General features: G+C 50.0%; 1 protein-coding gene across 1 annotated transcript in view; it reads right to left on the bottom strand.

Annotated features, from left to right (window-relative positions):
- The window catches only part of PDIA2 (protein disulfide isomerase family A member 2), a 771,139-nt gene that overhangs the window by 244,499 nt on the left and 506,422 nt on the right, over positions 1 to 20,218 (bottom strand). Inside the window, exon 9 of the mRNA XM_069646771.1 lies at positions 3,552 to 3,733. Coding sequence (XP_069502872.1) covers positions 3,552 to 3,733 — 182 coding nt within the window. The remainder of the gene's footprint in view (positions 1 to 3,551; positions 3,734 to 20,218) is intronic.

Here is a 20,218-nt window from a genome sequence, read left to right as displayed (position 1 = left end):
GGGGGGTGGGGGTGGTGGGAGACATGAGTGGGGGCCTGGTGGAGGCTGCCCCTGCACTGCTGGGGGGTGGGGGTGCAAGGAGACATGAGTTGGTGTTCATTAGTTCAAGGAGACATGTGCCTTTGCTGGGGGGCATGCCCATGGTGGGTGGGCTGCCTGCGGGACATGACCAGGGATGCAGGGTAGTCCCCTGTGGTGTGGGCTGCCTGCAGGGGCCGTGGAGGGTGTACAGGGTACACCTGGGAGGACCCACACTGTCAAATCACATGTGGAACTTCCCGCGCACCCCTGAAATACACGCGGCCAGGCTATTCGCGTGTGGAACTTCCCGCGCACCCCTGAAATACACGCGGCCAGGCTATTCGCGTGTGGAACTTCCCGCGCACCCCTGAAATACACGCGCCCCCAGGCTATTCGCGTGTGGAACTTCCCGCGCACCCCTGAAATACACGCGCCCAGGCTATTCGCGTGTGGAACTTCACGCGCACCCCTGAAATACACGCGCCCAGGCTATTCGCGTGTGGAACTTCCCGCGCACCCCTGAAATACACGCGCCCAGGCTATTCGCGTGTGGAACTTCCCGCGCACCCCTGAAATACACGCGCCCAGGCTATTCGCGTGTGGAACTTCCCGCGCACCCCTGAAATACACGCGCCCAGGCTATTCGCGTGTGGAACTTCCCGCGCACCCCTGAAATACACGCGCCCAGGCTATTCGCGTGTGGAACTTCCCGCGCACCCCTGAAATACACGCGCCCAGGCTATTCGCGTGTGGAACTTCACGCGCACCCCTGAAATACACGCGCCCTGGCTATTCGCGTGTGGAACTTCCCGCGCACCCCTGAAATACACGCGCCCAGGCTATTCGCGTGTGGAACTTCCCGCGCACCCCTGAAATACACGCGCCCAGGCTATTCGCGTGTGGAACTTCCCGCGCACCCCTGAAATACACGCGCCCAGGCTATTCGCGTGTGGAACTTCCCGCGCACCCCTGAAATACACGCGCCCAGGCTATTCGCGTGTGGAACTTCACGCGCACCCCTGAAATACACGCGCCCTGGCTATTCGCGTGTGGAACCTCCCGCGCACCCCTGAAATACACGCGCCCAGGCTATTCGCGTGTGGAACTTCCCGCGCACCCCTGAAATACACGTGCCCAGGCTATTCGCGTGTGGAACTTCCCGCGCACCCCTGAAATACACGCGCCCAGGCTATTTGCGTGTGGAACTTCCCGCGCACCCCTGAAATACACGCGGCCAGGCTATTCGCGTGTGGAACTTCCCGCGCACCCCTGAAATACACGCGCCCCCAGGCTATTCGCGTGTGGAACTTCCCGCGCACCCCTGAAATACACGCGCCCAGGCTATTCGCGTGTGGAACTTCCCGCGCACCCCTGAAATACACGCGCCCAGGCTATTCGCGTGTGGAACTTCCCGCGCACCCCTGAAATACACGCGCCCTGGCTATTCGCGTGTGGAACTTCCCGCGCACCCCTGAAATACACGCGCCCTGGCTATTCGCGTGTGGAACTTCCCGCGCACCCCTGAAATACACGCGCCCTGGCTATTCGCGTGTGGAACTTCCCGCGCACCCCTGAAATACACGCGCCCAGGCTATTCGCGTGTGGAACTTCCCGCGCACCCCTGAAATACACGTAGCCCGCTCCCCCAGACCCGATCGCGTGAGGAACTTCACGCGAACCCCTGTAATACACGTAGCCCGCTCCCCCAGACCCGATCGCGTGTGAAACTTCACGCGAACCCCTGAAATACACGTAGCCCGCTCCCCCAGACCCGATCGCGTGTGAAACTTCACGCGAACCCCTGAAATAAACGTAGCCCGCTCCCCCAAGCCCGATCGCGTGAGGAACTTCACGCGAACCCCTGTAATACACGTAGCCCGCTCCCCCAGGCCCGATCGCGTGTGAAACTTCACGCGAACCCCTGAAATACACGTAGCCCGCTCACCCAGGCCCGATCGCGTGAGGAACTTCACGCGAACCCCTGTAATACACGTAGCCCGCTCCCCCAGACCCGATCGCGTGTGAAACTTCACGCGAACCCCTGAAATACACGTAGCCCGCTCCCCCAGGCCCGATCGCGTGAGGAACTTCACGCGAACCCCTGTAATACACGTAGCCCGCTCCCCCAGACCCGATCGCGTGTGAAACTTCACGCGAACCCCTGAAATACACGTAGCCCGCTCCCCCAGGCCCGATCGCGTGAATAACTTCACGCGAACCCCTGTGATGCACGTACCCTGCTGAAATCGCGTGTTAGACTTCCCGCGCACCCCGGTATACACGCATACGTATTTTTAGTCAGCGGGTGTCCGTGTTTGTGGGTACCCCTTTGCACGTCATTTTTCCTGGAGGGCCACAGTATGGGACATTCATCATGGCAGTATATAGGTGCTATTTGTTGGCGCACCTTTTGGCGCACATTTCTTACAGCCGCAGAGACGCTACCGCCTGCTTTCTTGTGGCGGTCGTGTTTGTGCCTGTGCGCTGGTTTGAGCGTGCGCTTTTTTGCACTATTCTATTCCATGAATACGTGTTGTAGGCGAGCGTGTGGGCGTTCCGCGCACTTGTGCCCTGTACTTCCCCCGTGACGCCCACGTTTTGGCAAGTTGTTCCCCATTCCGAGTGTTACGCCCGTGTTCCGCCTACTTTTGTTGCGTGCGCCGCGCTATGTGCGAATTTCGCTGTGGCCTGTGCGATTTTCGCTGTGACCTGGCGCACGCTGTTAGATGGCCTGTGCGCCAACGTGCGCCGCGCACTTTTTTATCGCACATCCACTGGTATTCTCGCGCACGGCCTTCCATGAATCGACGTGCGCTGCTTTTCGTGCGATTTTCGCAATTGCACTGCGATTTTCGCAATTCCACTGCGATTTTCGCTATTCCACTGCGATTCGCACGTTTTTGCCCACTTGCGCCGCGCTAATTATTCCATGAATCGGCCTGTTAGTCTAGATAACTGATGCTTGAGAGAAACTACTTTGGAATCTGGGTTTCTAACAGAGTACATTTTAATAGAACGTTCAAAAAGCACCTGCAATTTGATAAAGGCATGTATAATACGATATTTTACAAAGTCGGTATGAATTTGCAGATAATTGAGGTGTGTAGTGGTGATATATATTTGATGAACCTCAGTAGGGTCGCCTCCTGCCGTTCATCACTTCTCATTCCAGGAAGCTCGATAAGTCTAGGAAAACATGAGGCCCTTCATTTGAGGAATATATCAGATACAAAGTCAGCACTCTACCTCTACAATTGCCCAAAAAATGCCAAAGGTGTAGATTTTCGTTATGGATTATGCAGAAAATCATTGTAAGCCCTCCCAATTCCCGCACTTAAGGGGTTTATGTATCCTTCATCTGGTGTTATTTGGTGGCAATGCATTTAGGAAAAATTCCACTTTAAACCCCCATGTTTAGGTGAGACCAGAGAGTGAAAATGGAAAGGAACTGTTATGAGTTAAGCCTTTTGGAATCTGCTCCAAAGAAATGAATGACGTCCTTTTAGTAAACACGTGACACATCGTTTTACCTTTTTTTCCTTTCCAGCTGGGAAATACTTGAGGTTTGGAAAGCCTCGCACCCTCAGTCCATCAATTTCATTGGCAGTGGCATCAAATTTAGCGATAATGATGTTTTCGATGTCTTTATATTTCTCGCCCAGCTCATTCCATGCTGAGTCCATCTCTTTGCAGTGTGTACACCAGGGGGCATCTGTGGGTGCCATAAGAGAGGGGAAGAAATGTGTCAGTTAAGGGACGGTAGGAACATGTACACTCTCCATACACCTCTTCCATCCATCTTTCCACCAGTCCATTGTAACTCATCATGCCCATTGTGTTTGTGGTACATCGAGTACACATCACTCAACTTATTTTCGGACAAACAAAAAAATACCGTTTACGATGTTGACAGCAAAAGCCCCCTAAAATAAATGCAAACCCCTCAGATTATCCAGAACTAATTAGCGGGTAAACATTTTTAAAGCTAGTGAAAGTAAGACTCAGGTGAATACTGGGATGTTGAACTTGGGTTGAAAATAAAATGTATGTTCCTAAGTAGTGCTCCATGCTGGATTTCTCACTTTTAAGCATCATAGTAACACATGCTATTTATCCGGTATAATGGTACTTAATTTATCAACTTTATCATAAAGGACTGATTTGGCACTGCAACAGTTGCGAGATGCAGTCTGGCACCAGGTCTGAGGTGAGCACATAACTTGTGAGCTATTCAAATCAGGTTTATAAGTCAGATAAGGGTTTCCGCATTTGCCATGCTAATTAGCCCATTCTAGGTACTTTGTTGGTTCAACTACACACGCACAACACACACACAGTGCACTATTAAGGCCCCCCCATTGGCCTACATATTTTGCAGCAAAATGAACCACTTCTGAGTTTTAATCCCTGCCCTCAGTTTACTGCCGTATTCAGAATTGGAACTGGGATTTAACAATGACTGATTTCACTGCTAATGTAGAAGCATTGTGTAGTAATGTAGTCGCATGGGCATTCCTGCGTGTACAGTGCGGCTTGACGTACTTGGTGTTCTATCAGTGGCGGTTGATGTTCAGCGGTTGCCGGGTGGGATGTTACCGGTGTTCCTCCAATGTAACTTGCTGCTAACCCACATTGTGACCAGGAATAAAGTCACTATCAACTACGTACTGTTGTGACAGCAATTACTTACCGAACCGGACCACTACACTGGCGACGAGGATTCTTGCCGTCGCGGAGGGGGCGGTGTGGCGGTCGAGGACACTACCCTCCATACGACATCTATCTCACCCAGCAGACCTGGCACCCGGCAGAACCGGTAGTGCTGGCAGCAGGACCTGTAGGTTGGGGTCCGACGAAGTCGCAGCTGGCTGTTGTTGCGCGGTCCTTTGCTGCTTGGGGTCTCTCGCAGGGATTGCAGAGTGAAGTTCTGGATCGTACTTGTGGCCTGTGCCAGGTCCGATGTTGTGGTGGACCTGGAGAGAACTGACTTGCGCTGTACCAACGATTCATTGACAAGCTCTGCAGCCGGGGTCCAGGGCGAGGCGGCGCAGGTCGGTCCACTGTGTTTGCTCAGGCAGAGTTTCCGGGCCCTTGTTGGTCGGGTCCGGGAGCCAATGCAGGAGTGGACTTGAGTGGGATCCGGCGTTTGCCCAGCGGTGCCAGTGCGCTGAGGCAAACTCAGCCTTTTTCTACCAATGGCCCAAGAGAGTTCTGACGCCTCTTCGTCCAAACGTCATGGGCTGGAACGCAACGTTCCCGGGGAGCACGTCTTCCCTACAGTTCATGTTACGGAACTGATCACAACATCTTTTGGGGCATCGACGCATCTTGGTGAGGCGTTGGAACGCGACGTCAGAGACGTAGTCTGGAAGCAGTGTGCATTTCCTACGGAGGTGGATAAGGGATGTATTCCGGTTTCATCTTGCAGGGGACGTCTGCGTTTGTTCTGAGTGCCGAATTTGACAAGTATGTCTTCCTCAGCTGGTGGCAGAGAAGTGGTACGGCCCAGAAGAGGAGGACCTTGGACGAGGACAGCCATTCCAGTGAACTTGGAAAGAGGACATGTTGGCACTGATGTCCTGTATGCCGGGTAGATGGGTGTTTCCACAACAGCTAATGTGAGGGTTGTCGTGTCCTGTTTCAATCTTGAATTTGATTGGGAGCTGTATGACTTTTACGCGGCAATAAACAACCTTACATTGCTTGAGGACTAACTTTTGGGGTTGTTTGAGGCCGTGTGTCTGGTTGGTGATGTGGCCTCAGTTGTTAGTATCTTGTAGTCTGGCCTGAGTGGTGTGCGTTCGTGGCGTGGGCGTGAGAGTGTTAATGTTGTGGCCCATAGTGTGTATTTCGGTTAGAGTGCTTTAAGGTGATCTAGAAAATGTGATAGATGTGTTTTAAATTATTGCTTCCTTTGCAGTTGGTTGAACGGACTTGAGGGAGCGGGAGAATTGGGGATGTATATTGTTTTGCATATTATTTGTTTTGCATTATTGTGTTCCCTTACAGGTGGGGACGGATTTGGTTTCTTCGCAGGTGGATGGACTTGCGGGTGAGGGGTCAACCAATTAATGGGAAGTTTATAGTGTTCCTTGTGGTGTTAATTATAACCAATGTAGGTTTCCTTGCAGGTTGATGGACTTGGGGTGAGGAGTCTAAGTTCTGGACTCTATGTAGCTGGGTTTGAATTCCGTTTGTGGTCTCTGCGATTTACGCAGATTTTTAGGCAGAGGGTTGTTGTTCTCTCTGGCGGGTGTTCAATATGTGAATTCACTGGGGTATTGTCAATGAGTTGGGGATATGTCATTAGCAAAATCATATGCTGAGCTTGTGCGGTTAAGTTCTGTGCGTGCGCGTTGAGTGGCGGGGTGAGCCTGTGTTGTGAATTTACTGATAGAGGTAGTCTCAGTAAATGGTGGTGAATTTACTTACTGAGGTAGTGTCTGTAAATGGTTGTGCCCCTACACGAGTAACTAGGTGCAGTAGGTGTGTTATAGGTGTGGTGGTGTGAGAGCGAGCACCTTAGGGGGGTTTATGTTGAAGCCGGGTGGGTTAGATAGTGTTGAGTGTTTAGTATTAGGGTTATTGGTGCAGTTTTGACTGGTTCACTCAACACTGGGTGCCTTGTAGGGCATGTGGTTCTGGACTACGTTTGTCCGGGTGCGTGGTGTGGCTAGCATTCTGTTGTCATTTTCTTGTGCTGTAGATGGCCGGGTGGGTCTACGGTAGCATTTAAGAAAGTTCTATTGTGTTTGGTAGAGGCCCCCAAGATTTGTGTTGCTCCGTAGTGGAGGTGGGATACTGGCCGGGTCCTGCCTGGGGTGCTTCGATTCTAGTGTGGTGCACCTCTTTTGGGGTTGCATTTGTTTTGGTTATTGGCAGTGCCTGGAGGCCTGTATGGGTGACTTGTTGTGGGGAGTTGTGTTTGTGTGTGAGGTGGTTTTGCGTGTGATGTTTTCCTCTGCGGGTGTAACATGTAGTTTGGCGGTGTTCGTGTTAGATGTGGGTAGTTTGCTCAGCGTGTGAGCTGGGATGTGCTCGGGAGTGGCAGGCTGGGGGCCCTGAGGGGCAGCTCAGGGCGGAAGGGGTGTGTGCGCGTTGGTATTTGTTGGTCAGCATGTGGTATATTTTTGGGACGGACTGGGTGTGGCAGTCCCATTTTCCGAGGGGCAGCTCAAGACTGGTGGATGTTCAGTTTATTGTTTTCAGTCCTCCATGGTTCGATTTTCCACAGTTGGTTGGTGTAGATGAGGGTTGTGTTGAAGTAATCTTTGTTTAAAGAAGGGTCTGGGATAGTGTGGTCTGGGGTATTAGTTTGAGGGATAACTTTTTGACCCAATTGTAGTTATGTTTTCAGCTGTGGTGCGCCTTATTATGGTGTGCGTGATAGTAGTGACTGTTGGGGTTTAGCTAACGGTGGCCATGTCTACATTGGTTGTGTGCCCTATGAGGGGCTTATGTTGTGGGTTTGTGTGACATGCGTGTCACAGTTGAAGTATTGTTCCATCGGGGTGTTTGCTTTTGTTCATAGCGTGCTGCCCACACATGTGTATTTAGAGTTGGAGTGGTGCAATGTTTCTTTTTCGAAACAATTGACGGGGAAGATGTGTAGTAATGTAGTCGCATGGGCGCGTGGTTGCTGGAGTACGTGGGGGAATTCTTGTTTGCATGGGCGCGTGTTTGCTGGAGTGCACAGGGGTATTCCTGTGTGTACAGTGCGGGTTGACGTACTTGGTGTTCTATCAGTGGCGGTTGATGTTCAGCGGTTGCCGGGTGGGATGTTACTGGTGTTCCTCCAATGTAACTTGCTACTGAACCCACATTGTGACCAGGAATTAAGTCACTATCAACTACGTACTGTTGTGACAGCAATTACTTACCGAACGGGGCCACTACACATTACCTCCACGTCCGCCCTTATGAATACAATTATTGTATTCCTCTATGGCACACCCTCCGATTTTATATCAACTAGTACACAATCCCACACCAGAATTGTGGAACAAGAAAAAAACTGTATTTGGAGTTAATACTATAGTGTCTTTAATTGGATACTTGTAATGAAGGGTGTCCCCTTAACTTTATGTAGAGGAGGTCACCAACAGTGACATATTATCACAGATGGATAGTCTATACTAATAGTCGATTTACAAATTCTTACTACTGTACACAACCCCCCACCCCCACACACACATACACACACACACTGGCATTCTCTCACACAGACACACATTTATGTGAGTCAACCAATACTATGGGCTTCATTACGAGGTTGCCCCTACCAGCAGATTTTTCTCTGAAGCACCTGCACCATAGGATGTGGTTTACCGGCAACCCCAGCTTACCGTTTACCCCACCCGATATCCTGCTATTACTGGGATATTACCGGCGGCAGAGGAACAGTAAATTCCCATTTCCATGGAGCCTATAGGCAGAATATTCACTGAAGCACGGGCACCGTTAACAACGGTGCCGGTGCTCCAGTGAATAATCTGCTGGTAGGGGTCTGAACTACTGGCAGGTCAGGCCGGACAGTAGTTCACTGCCACTACCGGCAGACTCAGAGTATGCCAGTCCGGAAAAGTTGCTGGTAACCATTGTTATCTGGACCTTTTTCTGGACCGGCATACCCTTAACGAGGCCCAATATCATAGCACAAAATTATTTATAAACTGCACAATACATTTTATAATACTATTGATTTTTGTGATGTGGGCTCCGGTGCATTACAAATACATAAACAAATAAATAAATGAAATTGCTGCTTGTCAGCAAGACTATTAAAGCTTTCTTTTCAATTTTAAACAGACAATGCAGTACACTTTCTTTTTAGACCGTGAATTATTTCAAATCACTTTGTTTTCTCTAATGTCAAAGACAGGCATTGGTATCAGAAAAAGGTTACACTGAAAACATTGCACATTTATTGTAATTCCTATACATTCTCCTTTATTATTGTATTTCCATTAACATTGAAGGCCTGAATTCAAGGCCGTTCAGAATCGTCTTTGCCGGTTTCAGCTGGAGAAGCTAGGATGCCGGGTCTACTTTCGCGCAGCCAGCTACATTGTCCATATGTAAAGGTAAGCCTGTCTCTACATCACATATGTATGCTAAGGCTCACATCGTTCTCTATGTTGCATTCATGTCTGCAGACCTGTTTAAACATGACTCTAGACACACACCCTTTGTCCCACCCATACGCCTCTGCAACGCCCCAAACACGCAAAATATCACTACTGCCCTAAGGCAACCTCGCGTAAACCCTCCGTTGTTACTGGACCGGCAAACTACAAGTTTTGCTTGCGGGTGGGTGCCTTCCCACCTGCCAGGTCTGACCTGGCAGAAATACCGGCACCCATGACCAGACCTCGACAGATGCACCGGTACCCGCGAGCAGACCTCGACAGATGCACCGGCACCACTCATGAATGGAGCCGGTGCATCCGGCCTCCCCATTCCCATTTAGTCCAATGGGACTCAAATGGGAATGGGGAGTAATATTTACTGGCACCCGGGAATGGGCAAATACTGGGTCTGCCGGGACTGTAAGGCACGGCTACCACCAGAGTCATAATGAGGCCCAGAGACCCCTTCCCCACTGGCCACTCGATTTCTCCCAGCATTGGAAGAGCTGCGTCACAGTACTAAGTCTACCCTCCCACCTCCCACCAGCCATCAATTTGCATACTGCCAACATATCCCAGCACACCCCATGCGCTATCACCTACAGGACTGCCTGCTCCCCCAACAGGCCAGACAGTAATGACCCGTACAAATTAATAATCACACCTTCTAACCTCCCCTCTTAGTCCCCATGGCTACAACCCCTATCTAAAATGCTCCCCTCACACACAGTAGTTGATCCATTCTCCAAGCCAATACCTACACGCTCTGCATCTAAGCCATTTCTGCTCCATCCAAATGCCCTGTGCCTAGACAAGCCAGCCTTAGTCTGTTGAGCTTCCCAAAGCCATATAACTCTCCCTTATCACAGCAGAATACGCCCACAAACACGGACATAAAGAACTACCCACCTCTCAGCCCGTACTAGTCTCCTGTGGCCTTCATCCATCCCACAGAACATCTCTACACGGAATAGCCTCCTCTAATTGCACACTAACCCTGGATATATCCCCCCTTCCTTTGTGAGCCTCCCAACATCCACCCACACTTCCTACGCCTTGACAAGCCCTACTGCCCCTACCTCCTCCCCCTCTATACCCCCCTTCGGTGAGCCCTCCTAAACAATAGGTCCCTAGCAGCCCACGCTCATGAGATTCACAACCTCATCACAGATGAAAAACTTGACCTCTTAGCCCTCACAGAAACCTGGCTAACCCCGTCATCTGGCCCACTCCTATCGATAGCTATCCCACCAGGCTACTTTATGCTATGATTTGATAGATCACAAAAAACAGTGGGTGAGTGCCGTCATCTTCAGGGACACACTCCCTCTACACACCACCACATTCACTGCCCTGCATAACTGCAAGCATCTCTCTTTCAAACTGACATGCTCCTCCACGGCCACTATCACTATTCACCTCATTTACTAACCACCTGGCCCCACCCACTCCTTTAAATATGACCTCATCCAAATCATTACATCCAACCCCAAACCATCCACTCATCTCCACGGAGAGCTCATTCTGGGGTTCAATGACTCCACCGACACAGAAGCTGCCTCCCTCTCTAACTCACTAGAAGCCCTAGATTTCACCCAAAATATCACACAACCTATGCACAGTCTCGGCCGCACCTTAGACTGGATTATGGACCACAATAATAACATTAAAACCCTCTGCGTCAGCCCCTGCACATGGTCAGACCACCATACCATTACCTTCTCCCTTCCTGCCCGTGCAGCTCCCTCCAAGCCAGCACCTAACGATGCCACCACCCTGGCCTGTGGTTTGCAGAACCTCAAACCCGACCATTTGGCCCCCCTCTAAACCAACCACTCCCCCCTACTTCAGACACTACCACCCTGCTACATTCAGCAGTCAACCAACTAGCTGCCCTCAAATCTAAAAAAGGTAAACATTCTGCACACCTCAACTCATGGTTCACCCCTTGCATCCGTGCTATTAGAACGAGCAGTGGAAGCCGCATGGCGGAAAGAATCCACCACCATTAAGAAAGCCCTACTCACAAAGATTTCCCTTCACTGCAAACAAGCAATCCTTACTTCCAAAGACACAACCTACAACTAGAGAATCTCTATAGCTACTTTAAGTTCCAGTGAGCTTTTCTCCAACCTTAAGGAATGAGAGACTCCCATCTCCCCTTGCCTTCATCAAAGACCATACTTGGTGCAACAGCCCAACTACAAGGAAAAATCAAACAAAACTCCCTCCCTCCCCTGCACCTTCCCCCCTCCCCATCCATGCCTGCCATCCCCCCTTTCGAGTTCCAGCCCATCAACACCATCTGCCTAGCCAACATCATCAAAAGCCTTAAGCCATCACACCAAAGACTGCGTAGAACCCCTACTACCCCTCATCGCTGCCATCATCAACAACACCTTCGCTTCTGGCCGAGTTCCTGTCACGCTTAAAGAATCCTGAGTAGCCCCAGTGCTAAAAAAAACTACACTTGACCCTACCATCCTCACCAACTACTGCCCAATTACAACGGTACCTTTCCTCCTCAAAATCATGGACAGAGTGGCCTAGTTTTAGGAAAGAATTCCTTTATGTGCCATTTTACCTCCATTTAGACCGCTCCAAACCTTTTGCTTTTGTTTGGCTATCCTATCGTGACTTTTTCCAGTGGAGCCCAGCCTTCAGCTTTACTCCCCTGGGCTTTTGCCCACTTGTTATGGGGAAACTGACATGTCCTTGAGAATGTCAGTACTGGAAAACTATGTTTCCTTTAGTCTTTAACTATGTTCAAGGCATACATTAGTTTTCAAAAATTGATTAGCAGAATTAGCTACTTAAAATATTTTTGATTAGCAAATAAATGTATTTGATTAGCAATTTTGTACTCCTATTTTAAATGTGACCCAAAGTTAGTTTTACCCCAAGACAAACAATTAGCAAGAATACAGCATTTCTATGTACCTCTCAAGTACAATGAGTATGTAAAATGTAAAGGTTCACTGCATGAATGGACCACATAAATAGATCTGATTTAAAAAAAAGCTCTGACGTTTTTTTTCAGTTCAAGGCTCTGTGCAGCTGGGTCATGCAGCAGTCAGTGGTGCATAGTGCAGTGCCCATCAAATTGTCAACAAGACATCAATACAGATGCAATTGTGAGTGTGTCATTTTTATTTTATTATCAAGTTTCATTTAGCTAGTGTTCTGGCATATAACAGTCACAAGTAACTCCCCAAGATGAAGACAGCAGCTACAAGGAGTTTGTGACACATTGGGGACATTAGCTATCTTATTCTGCAGAACCAAATGCCCAGTTGCCAGCCTCTTGGTCTGCCCAGGTCAGTGAGGCCATGGTGCAGCACCTACCAGTTACTAGTGCGGTAAAGTCTCATGCATCTGCGAGACAAATGGGCCCAGCAAGTTACATTTACTCATCCATTTATGGTCTGGCTTATTGCAAGTCAGCAAAAAGTGAGATGATTTAAAAGATCAAAATAAATAATCTAAAGAGGGAGTGCCATCAAACACCTAAAAGCCAATAGAAAAATCATCAGGGTGCAAGAGGTCGGAAATCTCTTCTCTAAATCTATGGCACACAGGCACCACATTTTTGTGAATACATGGCATTGTGGAAAGTATTGAGTGGCAAGTTAGCAGCAAATTGTGCAATGTAATGCCCATCAGGCCACCAACACTGCCAAGGTATAAATAGTGCACATTTCTGTTCTTGCCAGCACACTGGTGTGGCTGTGTTGGGTCAAATGATTTGCCCAGGATCACACAGTTTGGTTAAGCAGTGAAGCCAGAATTTGCCAGCAATTTAAGCAACTTGCCACATACCTTCCAAGTTCTAATTAATAGTAAACATATTTGTTTTGTTTCAAAAACTACCAAATGGTTGTTTATCTGCAAAGAACACAAATCACTCGAAGCAACCACCTTTGGGGGAGTATTTGCAACACCCTGAATTCAGCGCGGCCACCTGCACCAACAACACATCCTGCTTGCAGAAGGCCTTTGAATAGTCTACAATTAAAAAGATATGTTTAGAATAAAAAGTTGGGCTAGGCTTGTGGGTTGGGCCTTTCTGCCTAATCTTCCTCTACACTGCAGACCAATTCCTACAAAATAGGCAAAAAGCAACTCATTATCCACAACAATGCACACTCACTCTGGGGGGGGGACTCGAGAATCAAACTGGCCCCTCAGCACCGCTATGGAGTGAAAATAATATTTTTCCCACCCGAACGGGTGGGAGAAATAAATGCTTGCGCAGCCACTTGCTAACAGCACACTCAGCCCAGCAATCTGGAACAGCGTTGGGGGCCTTTAGCCTCTGGGAGGAGGGGGGTCCAGCAAATGCCCCCATCTTTCGAGTCCGCAAAGCACAGCAATAAAAGTCACAATTTCCATTCTGGGGCTTTTAATATGCACTTTGCAGTGCTCACATTAAAGTTATGGCCAGTGTAAAGCTTCCTACTGGCTCTGGCTGCCTGCCTCGTGATACATTCGGCAGCTAACCTCCATGCACCATGGCAGGCCCGGACTGGCCAATAGGGCAATAGGCCTATGGCTTAACCAAAAACACAAAATGCTTGTGTGGGCCCATTTTTTGGGTCAAAGTGGGCCACCTTTTTTTGCCAATGTGGGCCAGTTTGATGAGTTACTGGACTATATTGTGGCTAATAGCTTTGACCAATATTGCTGAATACATGTTCTCTAAAATGCACAATTTGCATCACACTGGATCAGAAACCTCCCCCTTGGGTTCTTCAAACAATGTCACAAAAGGAATAAATTCCCATTTGCAACTGTGGAGCACTTTTTCGTTGGTGCCCGAGACAATTATTGTATGTCCCAGTCTGACCCTGCGCCACTTTCAACCCTCAGCAGTGGCGGGCTGGGAGGCACACATCTTGAGCCTGGCATTTTTCAAAGGCCTTCTGTGAGCAGGCTGCGTTATCACTGCGAGTGTTGGGTGTTAGGGAGTGGCTGGCAATAATATATCTCCCCAAATGGGCGGGAGAAATATATTTCTCAGCCACTTGCTAACACCAGCACCCGCAGTAATAACTCAGCCTGCTCACAGAAGACCTTTTGAAAGGCCTTCTGCAAGCTGTGTTGGCCTGTTTTATGGGCCAAATGAGTGGCCCACCATTTATGCAAATGTGGGCCAGTTTGAAGAGTTACTCAACTGGACTATTATCGTTTTGAACAGTGTTGCTGAATAAATATTCTCTAAAATGTACAATTTGCACATCAGAAACCTTACCATTGGGTTATTCAAACAGCGTCACAAAAGGAATTAATTACCATTTGCAACTGTGGAGCACTTTTTAGTTGGTGCCTGAGTCAATTATTGTATGCCCCAGTCTGACCCTGCACCGCTTTCCAACCTCAGCAGTGTGGGGGTGGGCGGGTGAAATATTATTGTCAGCCACTTGCTAACACCAGCACCATCAGTAATAACGCAGCCTGCTTGCAGAAGACCTTTTCAAAAGACTTCTGCGAGCAGGCTGCGTTATTACTGCGAGTGCTGGGTGTTAGAGCGTGGCAGGCAACAACATTTCTCCCGCCCGAATGGGCGGGAGAAATAATGTTGTCAGCCACTTTCTAAAACCAGCACCCGCAGTAATAATGCAGCCGGCTCGTAGAAGCTTCTACGAGCATAAAACATTAATGCAAAACGGGCCCGGCTCCCCCACCCAAACCTCCCCTAAGCACTCCTTACCTCAGAAAATGCCAGAGCCAGTGTGAGGGGGGGACTGAGATCCTCCTCTCACGCGATGACGTTGGCATCCGGGCTGGGCTCATAACATTGATACAATGTTATGAGCCCAGCCCTGGGTGCTTCTGCCTCGCCTGCAGTGCACGCTGTATACAGCCTCACTCAGGCAGAGTAGAGGCAGAGTTTAGGCACAATCTTTTGTTTTGCTGTATATTTAATGAATCATATCGCAGTTTGTGCGACATGATTCATTAAATATACAGCAAAACAGCGGTATTGTATCGCAAATTGCGATGCGATACCGCTTATTTTATGCCTTGATGTTGCAATTCCTTGGTAACTTTTTAACAGTGCACAATGTACCTTCCAGTACTGTGCGCTGGGATCCCTTTTTGTTTTATGGCCCTAGACACCCTCGAAGGATTGTTCAGTGATTGTATACATGTGCCTGGGACGGACTGGTGGCAGCAGTTACTTTTTATAGTGTTTTACTTCTTTTTACTGAATCACATTGCATTTACTGCGTTTGGTTCAAAACTGTGGCCAGGCCCGAAAATGGCCGAGCCACAAAGTCTTTTGTTCTGCCCCATGGCCATTTTGTCCCTTGCCTTCACTCAGGTTGCGTAACCCGGGTTTCCCTTATTTGGGCACGCAGCCTCCCACGAAAACCAATTTCTTTTGCAGGCTTCTCCCAGTCACCTCTGTGTGCACATTAAGCGGGTTGGGACTGTGTGGTCCCAATCCACAATGCTGGTGCCAGGATGTCTGGAGTGCCTGAATAACTGAGACCAGCATGGACCGTGATTTGTCCACGACTGGGATGCCTGAAAGAGAGCAGATCTTCGATTGGAAGTCCTTGATTTTGGCTCAAAGCTAATCTTGGATAAGAGAAGGGGCTCTGCATACATTTCAGGTCGACCACCTGAATTCTCACCAAACTCCTGCATGAAGAAACGGATTCATAAAACCGCCAGAGATGCTCTGGAAGGTTTTGGCACCTTTCGCCCTCTGCTGTCCCGTCAGACCCCTGCTTTCTTCTTCGATCAAGAAGACCTGCCAAGGCGCTTCGCCCTTTTGGATTATTGGGAAGAACTACTCTCGGCGCCCCCTGCTTATCTACCAAACGATCCCCTTCGGAAGTGTTCCTTGGCCATCCATTGAACTGCGAACTGTCCAGCTCTACCTCAGGGTATCCAGCAGAACCGCTGCAGTCTCGAGTGCAAACCAGAGACTTGGGACATTGCGTGCTTGTGGTCCTGTGCATTCTGCTGACAGATTGTGTAGGCCTAGCTCCCCTGGGTTCCGAAATTAGGAGAGTGTGTAACGCTGCCTGCATCTGTGATTACTGTGTCACTACCTGCTGGTGACGGTCACTGTAGATCCCTTGCTGTTCTGCTCTCCTGTGCCCTGAAGCCTGCTGCACTGGAATTTTCTTCATACCTCCTTCGGAATCTGAGAAAAGGCAACTGTCCCGTCGCAGACCATCGTTCTCCCCTGCAGCCGCTGAGAGCTAGAGCGCCACAAAACTGCAGGACTCGAACCTACTAGCGAAACAAATGGGCAAAGTTTGATCTGGACTTTACCGAGGGTTGGTGAGTACTTGCATCACTTACCGGTGGCCCCCTGGCACAACCAATCACTTTTACGCACAAGTATCCCTTAACAGTATTCAATCTTGGCTGGGTTACCCTGCGCTCCCTAGCTATTCTCACCTTTTGATAACTGTTCTGATGCCAAGGGCAGATCCTGCTCAAATAGTAGGGACCAATTCTTCATTGCCTCAAGCCCCTTCCTGACTTGCTACAGCCCTCCCAACTTGCACGACCATGCGTTTGTATACACAAAACTGTACTGTTGAGCACAAGGCTCCCCTCTTCTTAGGGTTGAACTTGAAAGTTAGGTAACAACTCCAAAGAATTGCCTAATGCTATTATTGTGTTAACTACACCCTCTCTTTGCAGGTTGTGGCTGTGTTTTATCACTGTATTGCATTAGGAAACGTAATGCATATACATTGTATAGTATAAGGACTGTGTGTGATAACTGTTTTCACATCACTGAAGTTTACTGTGGCTATTGGTCCAGCTGACAATAAATGTATAGATATTTTTCATATACACCTGTCTAAGAGTAATTTGTGGTTTGTTGCTCATTGTGGGCTTCCGATAACACTCACTCCTCCTGAGACTTGGGCCCTCATTCCGAGGTTGGTGGTAGTCATGGCGCTATTTGAGCAATAACTGCCACCAATAACGGTACCGTGTCCGGTTTGGTGCAATGGGGACTTACCGGTCTAGTCCGACCTTGGCGGGACCGGTAAGTTCCCATTCACCAAACCATTCCCCATTCCCATTTGAGACCCCATAGGGCTCAATGGGAATGGGGAGGGCGCAAATAACAGGCCGGCGTATGCCAAGCCCGTTATTTGCACCCAGGCCCCTTAACGGGTCCCGTCCTTAACACCTGGTCAGACCAGGCGTTAAGCAAGGGACCTGCTAAGGGACCTCGTAGTAGGGCGGTATAGGATTACCGGCACCGGTCTCCTTACCAGTGCCCGGTATCCCTTACTGCCCTACTCAGAATGAGGGCCTTAGTCTTGACCGACTGGCAAGCTACCTAGATTGGTTTGGCTTGTCTTAAAGAATCCCCTGTTTCATTAAACCAAGGGTGTCCTCCTAAACTTCTGCCCACCAGGTCAGAGTTTAGAAATCCACCTATCCACCTACCTAAACACCTATCTGCAAATCCAGGCATTCCTAGAATGCCACCACATCTTAGGTACCCGTTAATCTGGCTTTTTCCCCAAACATGGCACAGAAACAGCCCTCCATGCCTCAAAAACCAACTTGACAATGCCAACAACCAGGGATCACTATCACTCCTCCTGCTGCTTGACCTCTCTGCCGCCTTCAACCTCGTGGATCACAAGCTCCCTTGCCAAGCTCTATCTACTTCAGCCCACTACTCACTGGAGGCAACTAAATGGATAGCCTCCTTCCTTGTCAACAGATCCTCCAGAGTCTTTGCAGGAGTAGCCTCAGCTACCCCTATCCCTACCTCTTATGGTGTTCCCCAAGGATCCTGTGTTTCCCCAACTCTATACAATGTGTACAGCAAAGCCCTCTTCGACCGCTCCTTGGCATTTCATACACCAACTACGCTGACGACACACAAATTATCATACCCCTTTCTGGTGCCTACCTTTCCGACTCACGTCATATCAACATTATCTACTAAATTATCCAATCCTGGATGGCTGCACATAGCCTCTGCCTTAACAACGAAAAACTGAACTCCTCATTACTGGCCTATTATCCCGCCTATCCAGACTGGTGGACTCCTACAAATCCTTCACCATTGATGGTCATAAGAGAACAGTAGCTCCCTCTGTCAAAACTCTGGGTGTTTACCTAGATTCTGCCCTCACCATGACCCGCCAAGTCAACCACATTGCCTCCTCCTCGGGGTATGCCATCAAACTCATCAATGCGAGCAAACAGTTCCTCTCTTCCCAGAACCGGTTCAAAATTGCCAGGGCCCTAATAGGCTCAAAATTGGACTACTGCAACTACCTACTCTGTGGGACCTCTGAGAAAACTTCCACAAACTACAAAAAATTCAAAACAATGCTCTCCGAGCAGCTCTCAACATCGGGAGACACAACCACATCTCAGAGGCTAAGAAAGCTGTCGACTGGCTTCCTGTAAAAGACAGAATCAAGTTCAAGACACTTTCAATCACCTACAAATGTATCCCCAACGAGGCCCCACAATACCTTACTGAGACAATGAGAAAACATACCTCTACCAGGCCTATCAGATCAGCCTACAAACATTGCCTTACCATACCAAGATTCAACAGGAAAAGAGCAGGGAGGTTGGGGCAAGCTTCTGGAATGAGCTCCCACCACATCTTCGAAATGAACTTTCATCCTACACCTTCAGGAAACATCTAAAGACTTTTCTATTCAACTAATCCTATCGTCCCCCTTGCCCCCCTCCTTCCTTGTCCTTTTTCTGTAACCAGCGCTGTGATGCCTCTGGGTTATGTGAACTTCTTATAAATGTACAAATAAAATCAACAAATGTGGTGCTGTTGGCTTCTAGCGTATACCTATAAGTAAAATACAATTCATGGTAGGTTACATCAAAATCTAAAAAGTCACCCCTGTGGTGTGGGCTGGCTGCGGGGCATGGGGAGGGTGGATGGGCTGCCTGTGGGGCAGGGTCTAGGTGGATGGGCTGGCTGCGGGGCATGGGGAGGGTGGATGGGCTGCCTGTGGGGCATGGTCAGGGTGGATGGGCTGCCTGCGGGGCATGGGGAGGGTGGATGGGATGCCTGTGGGGCATGGTCAGGCTGGATGGGCTGGCTGCGGGGCATGGGCTGCCTGCAGGGCATGGGGAGGGTGGATGGGCTCCCTGCAGGCCATGGGTAGGGTGGATGGGCTGTCTGCAGGCATGGGGAAGGTGGATGGGCCTCCTGTGGGGCATGGTCAGGGTGGATGGGCTGGCTCCGGGGCATGGGGAGGGTGGATGGGATGCCTGTGGGGCATGGGGAGGGTGGATGGGCTGCCTGTGGGGCATGGGTAGGGTGGATGGGCTGCCTGTGGGGCATTGGGAGGGTGGATGGGCTGCATGCGGGGCATTGGTAGGGTGGATGGGCTGCCTACAGGACATGAGGAGGGTGGATGGGCTGCCTGTGGGGCATGGTCAGGGTGGATGGGTGGTCTGCGGGGCATGGAGAGGGTGGATGGTCTGCCTGAGGGGCATCAGGAGGGTGGATGGGCGGCCTACGGGGCATGGGGAGGGTGGATGGGCTGCCTGCGGGCCATGGGTAGGATGGATGGGCTGCATGCGGGGCATGGGTAGGGTGGATGGTCTGCCTGCGGGGCATGAGGAGGGTGGATGGGCTGCCTGTGGGGCATGGTCAGGGTGGATGGGCTGCCTGTGGGGCATGGGGAGGCTGGATGGGCTTCCTGTGGGGCATGGTCAGGGTGGATGGGCTGTCCCTGGGACATGTCCAGGATTGCAGGGGGCTCCCCTGTGGTGTGGGCTGCCTGCAGGGGGTGCATGTGGCCCCTCACCACACAGGTGCTCGAATATGGGAGTACTCGAGTGTGCTTTTCACGCGATTCTGCTGGCACAAGCAGGGTACGGGGGTGCACGAGGAGTTTCACACGCGAATGGGCTGGCGCAAGAGGGGTACGTGTATTCTGGGAGTGCGCAAGGAGTTTGACACGCGCATGTGCTGGCACGAGCGGGGTACGTGCACTCCAGGGGTGCGCAAGGAGTTTCACACGCAAATAGGCTGGCGCAAGTGGGGTATGCATATTTTGGGTGTGCGCAAGGAGTTTCACACACGA

This window comes from Ambystoma mexicanum, chromosome 2q, assembly GCF_040938575.1.
Source record: "Ambystoma mexicanum isolate Mex_15411 chromosome 2q, UKY_AmexF1_1, whole genome shotgun sequence".
NCBI lineage: Eukaryota > Metazoa > Chordata > Amphibia > Caudata > Ambystomatidae > Ambystoma > Ambystoma mexicanum.
Note: the sequence above shows the minus strand (reverse complement) of the source record. Positions and strands in the feature narration are given on the sequence as shown.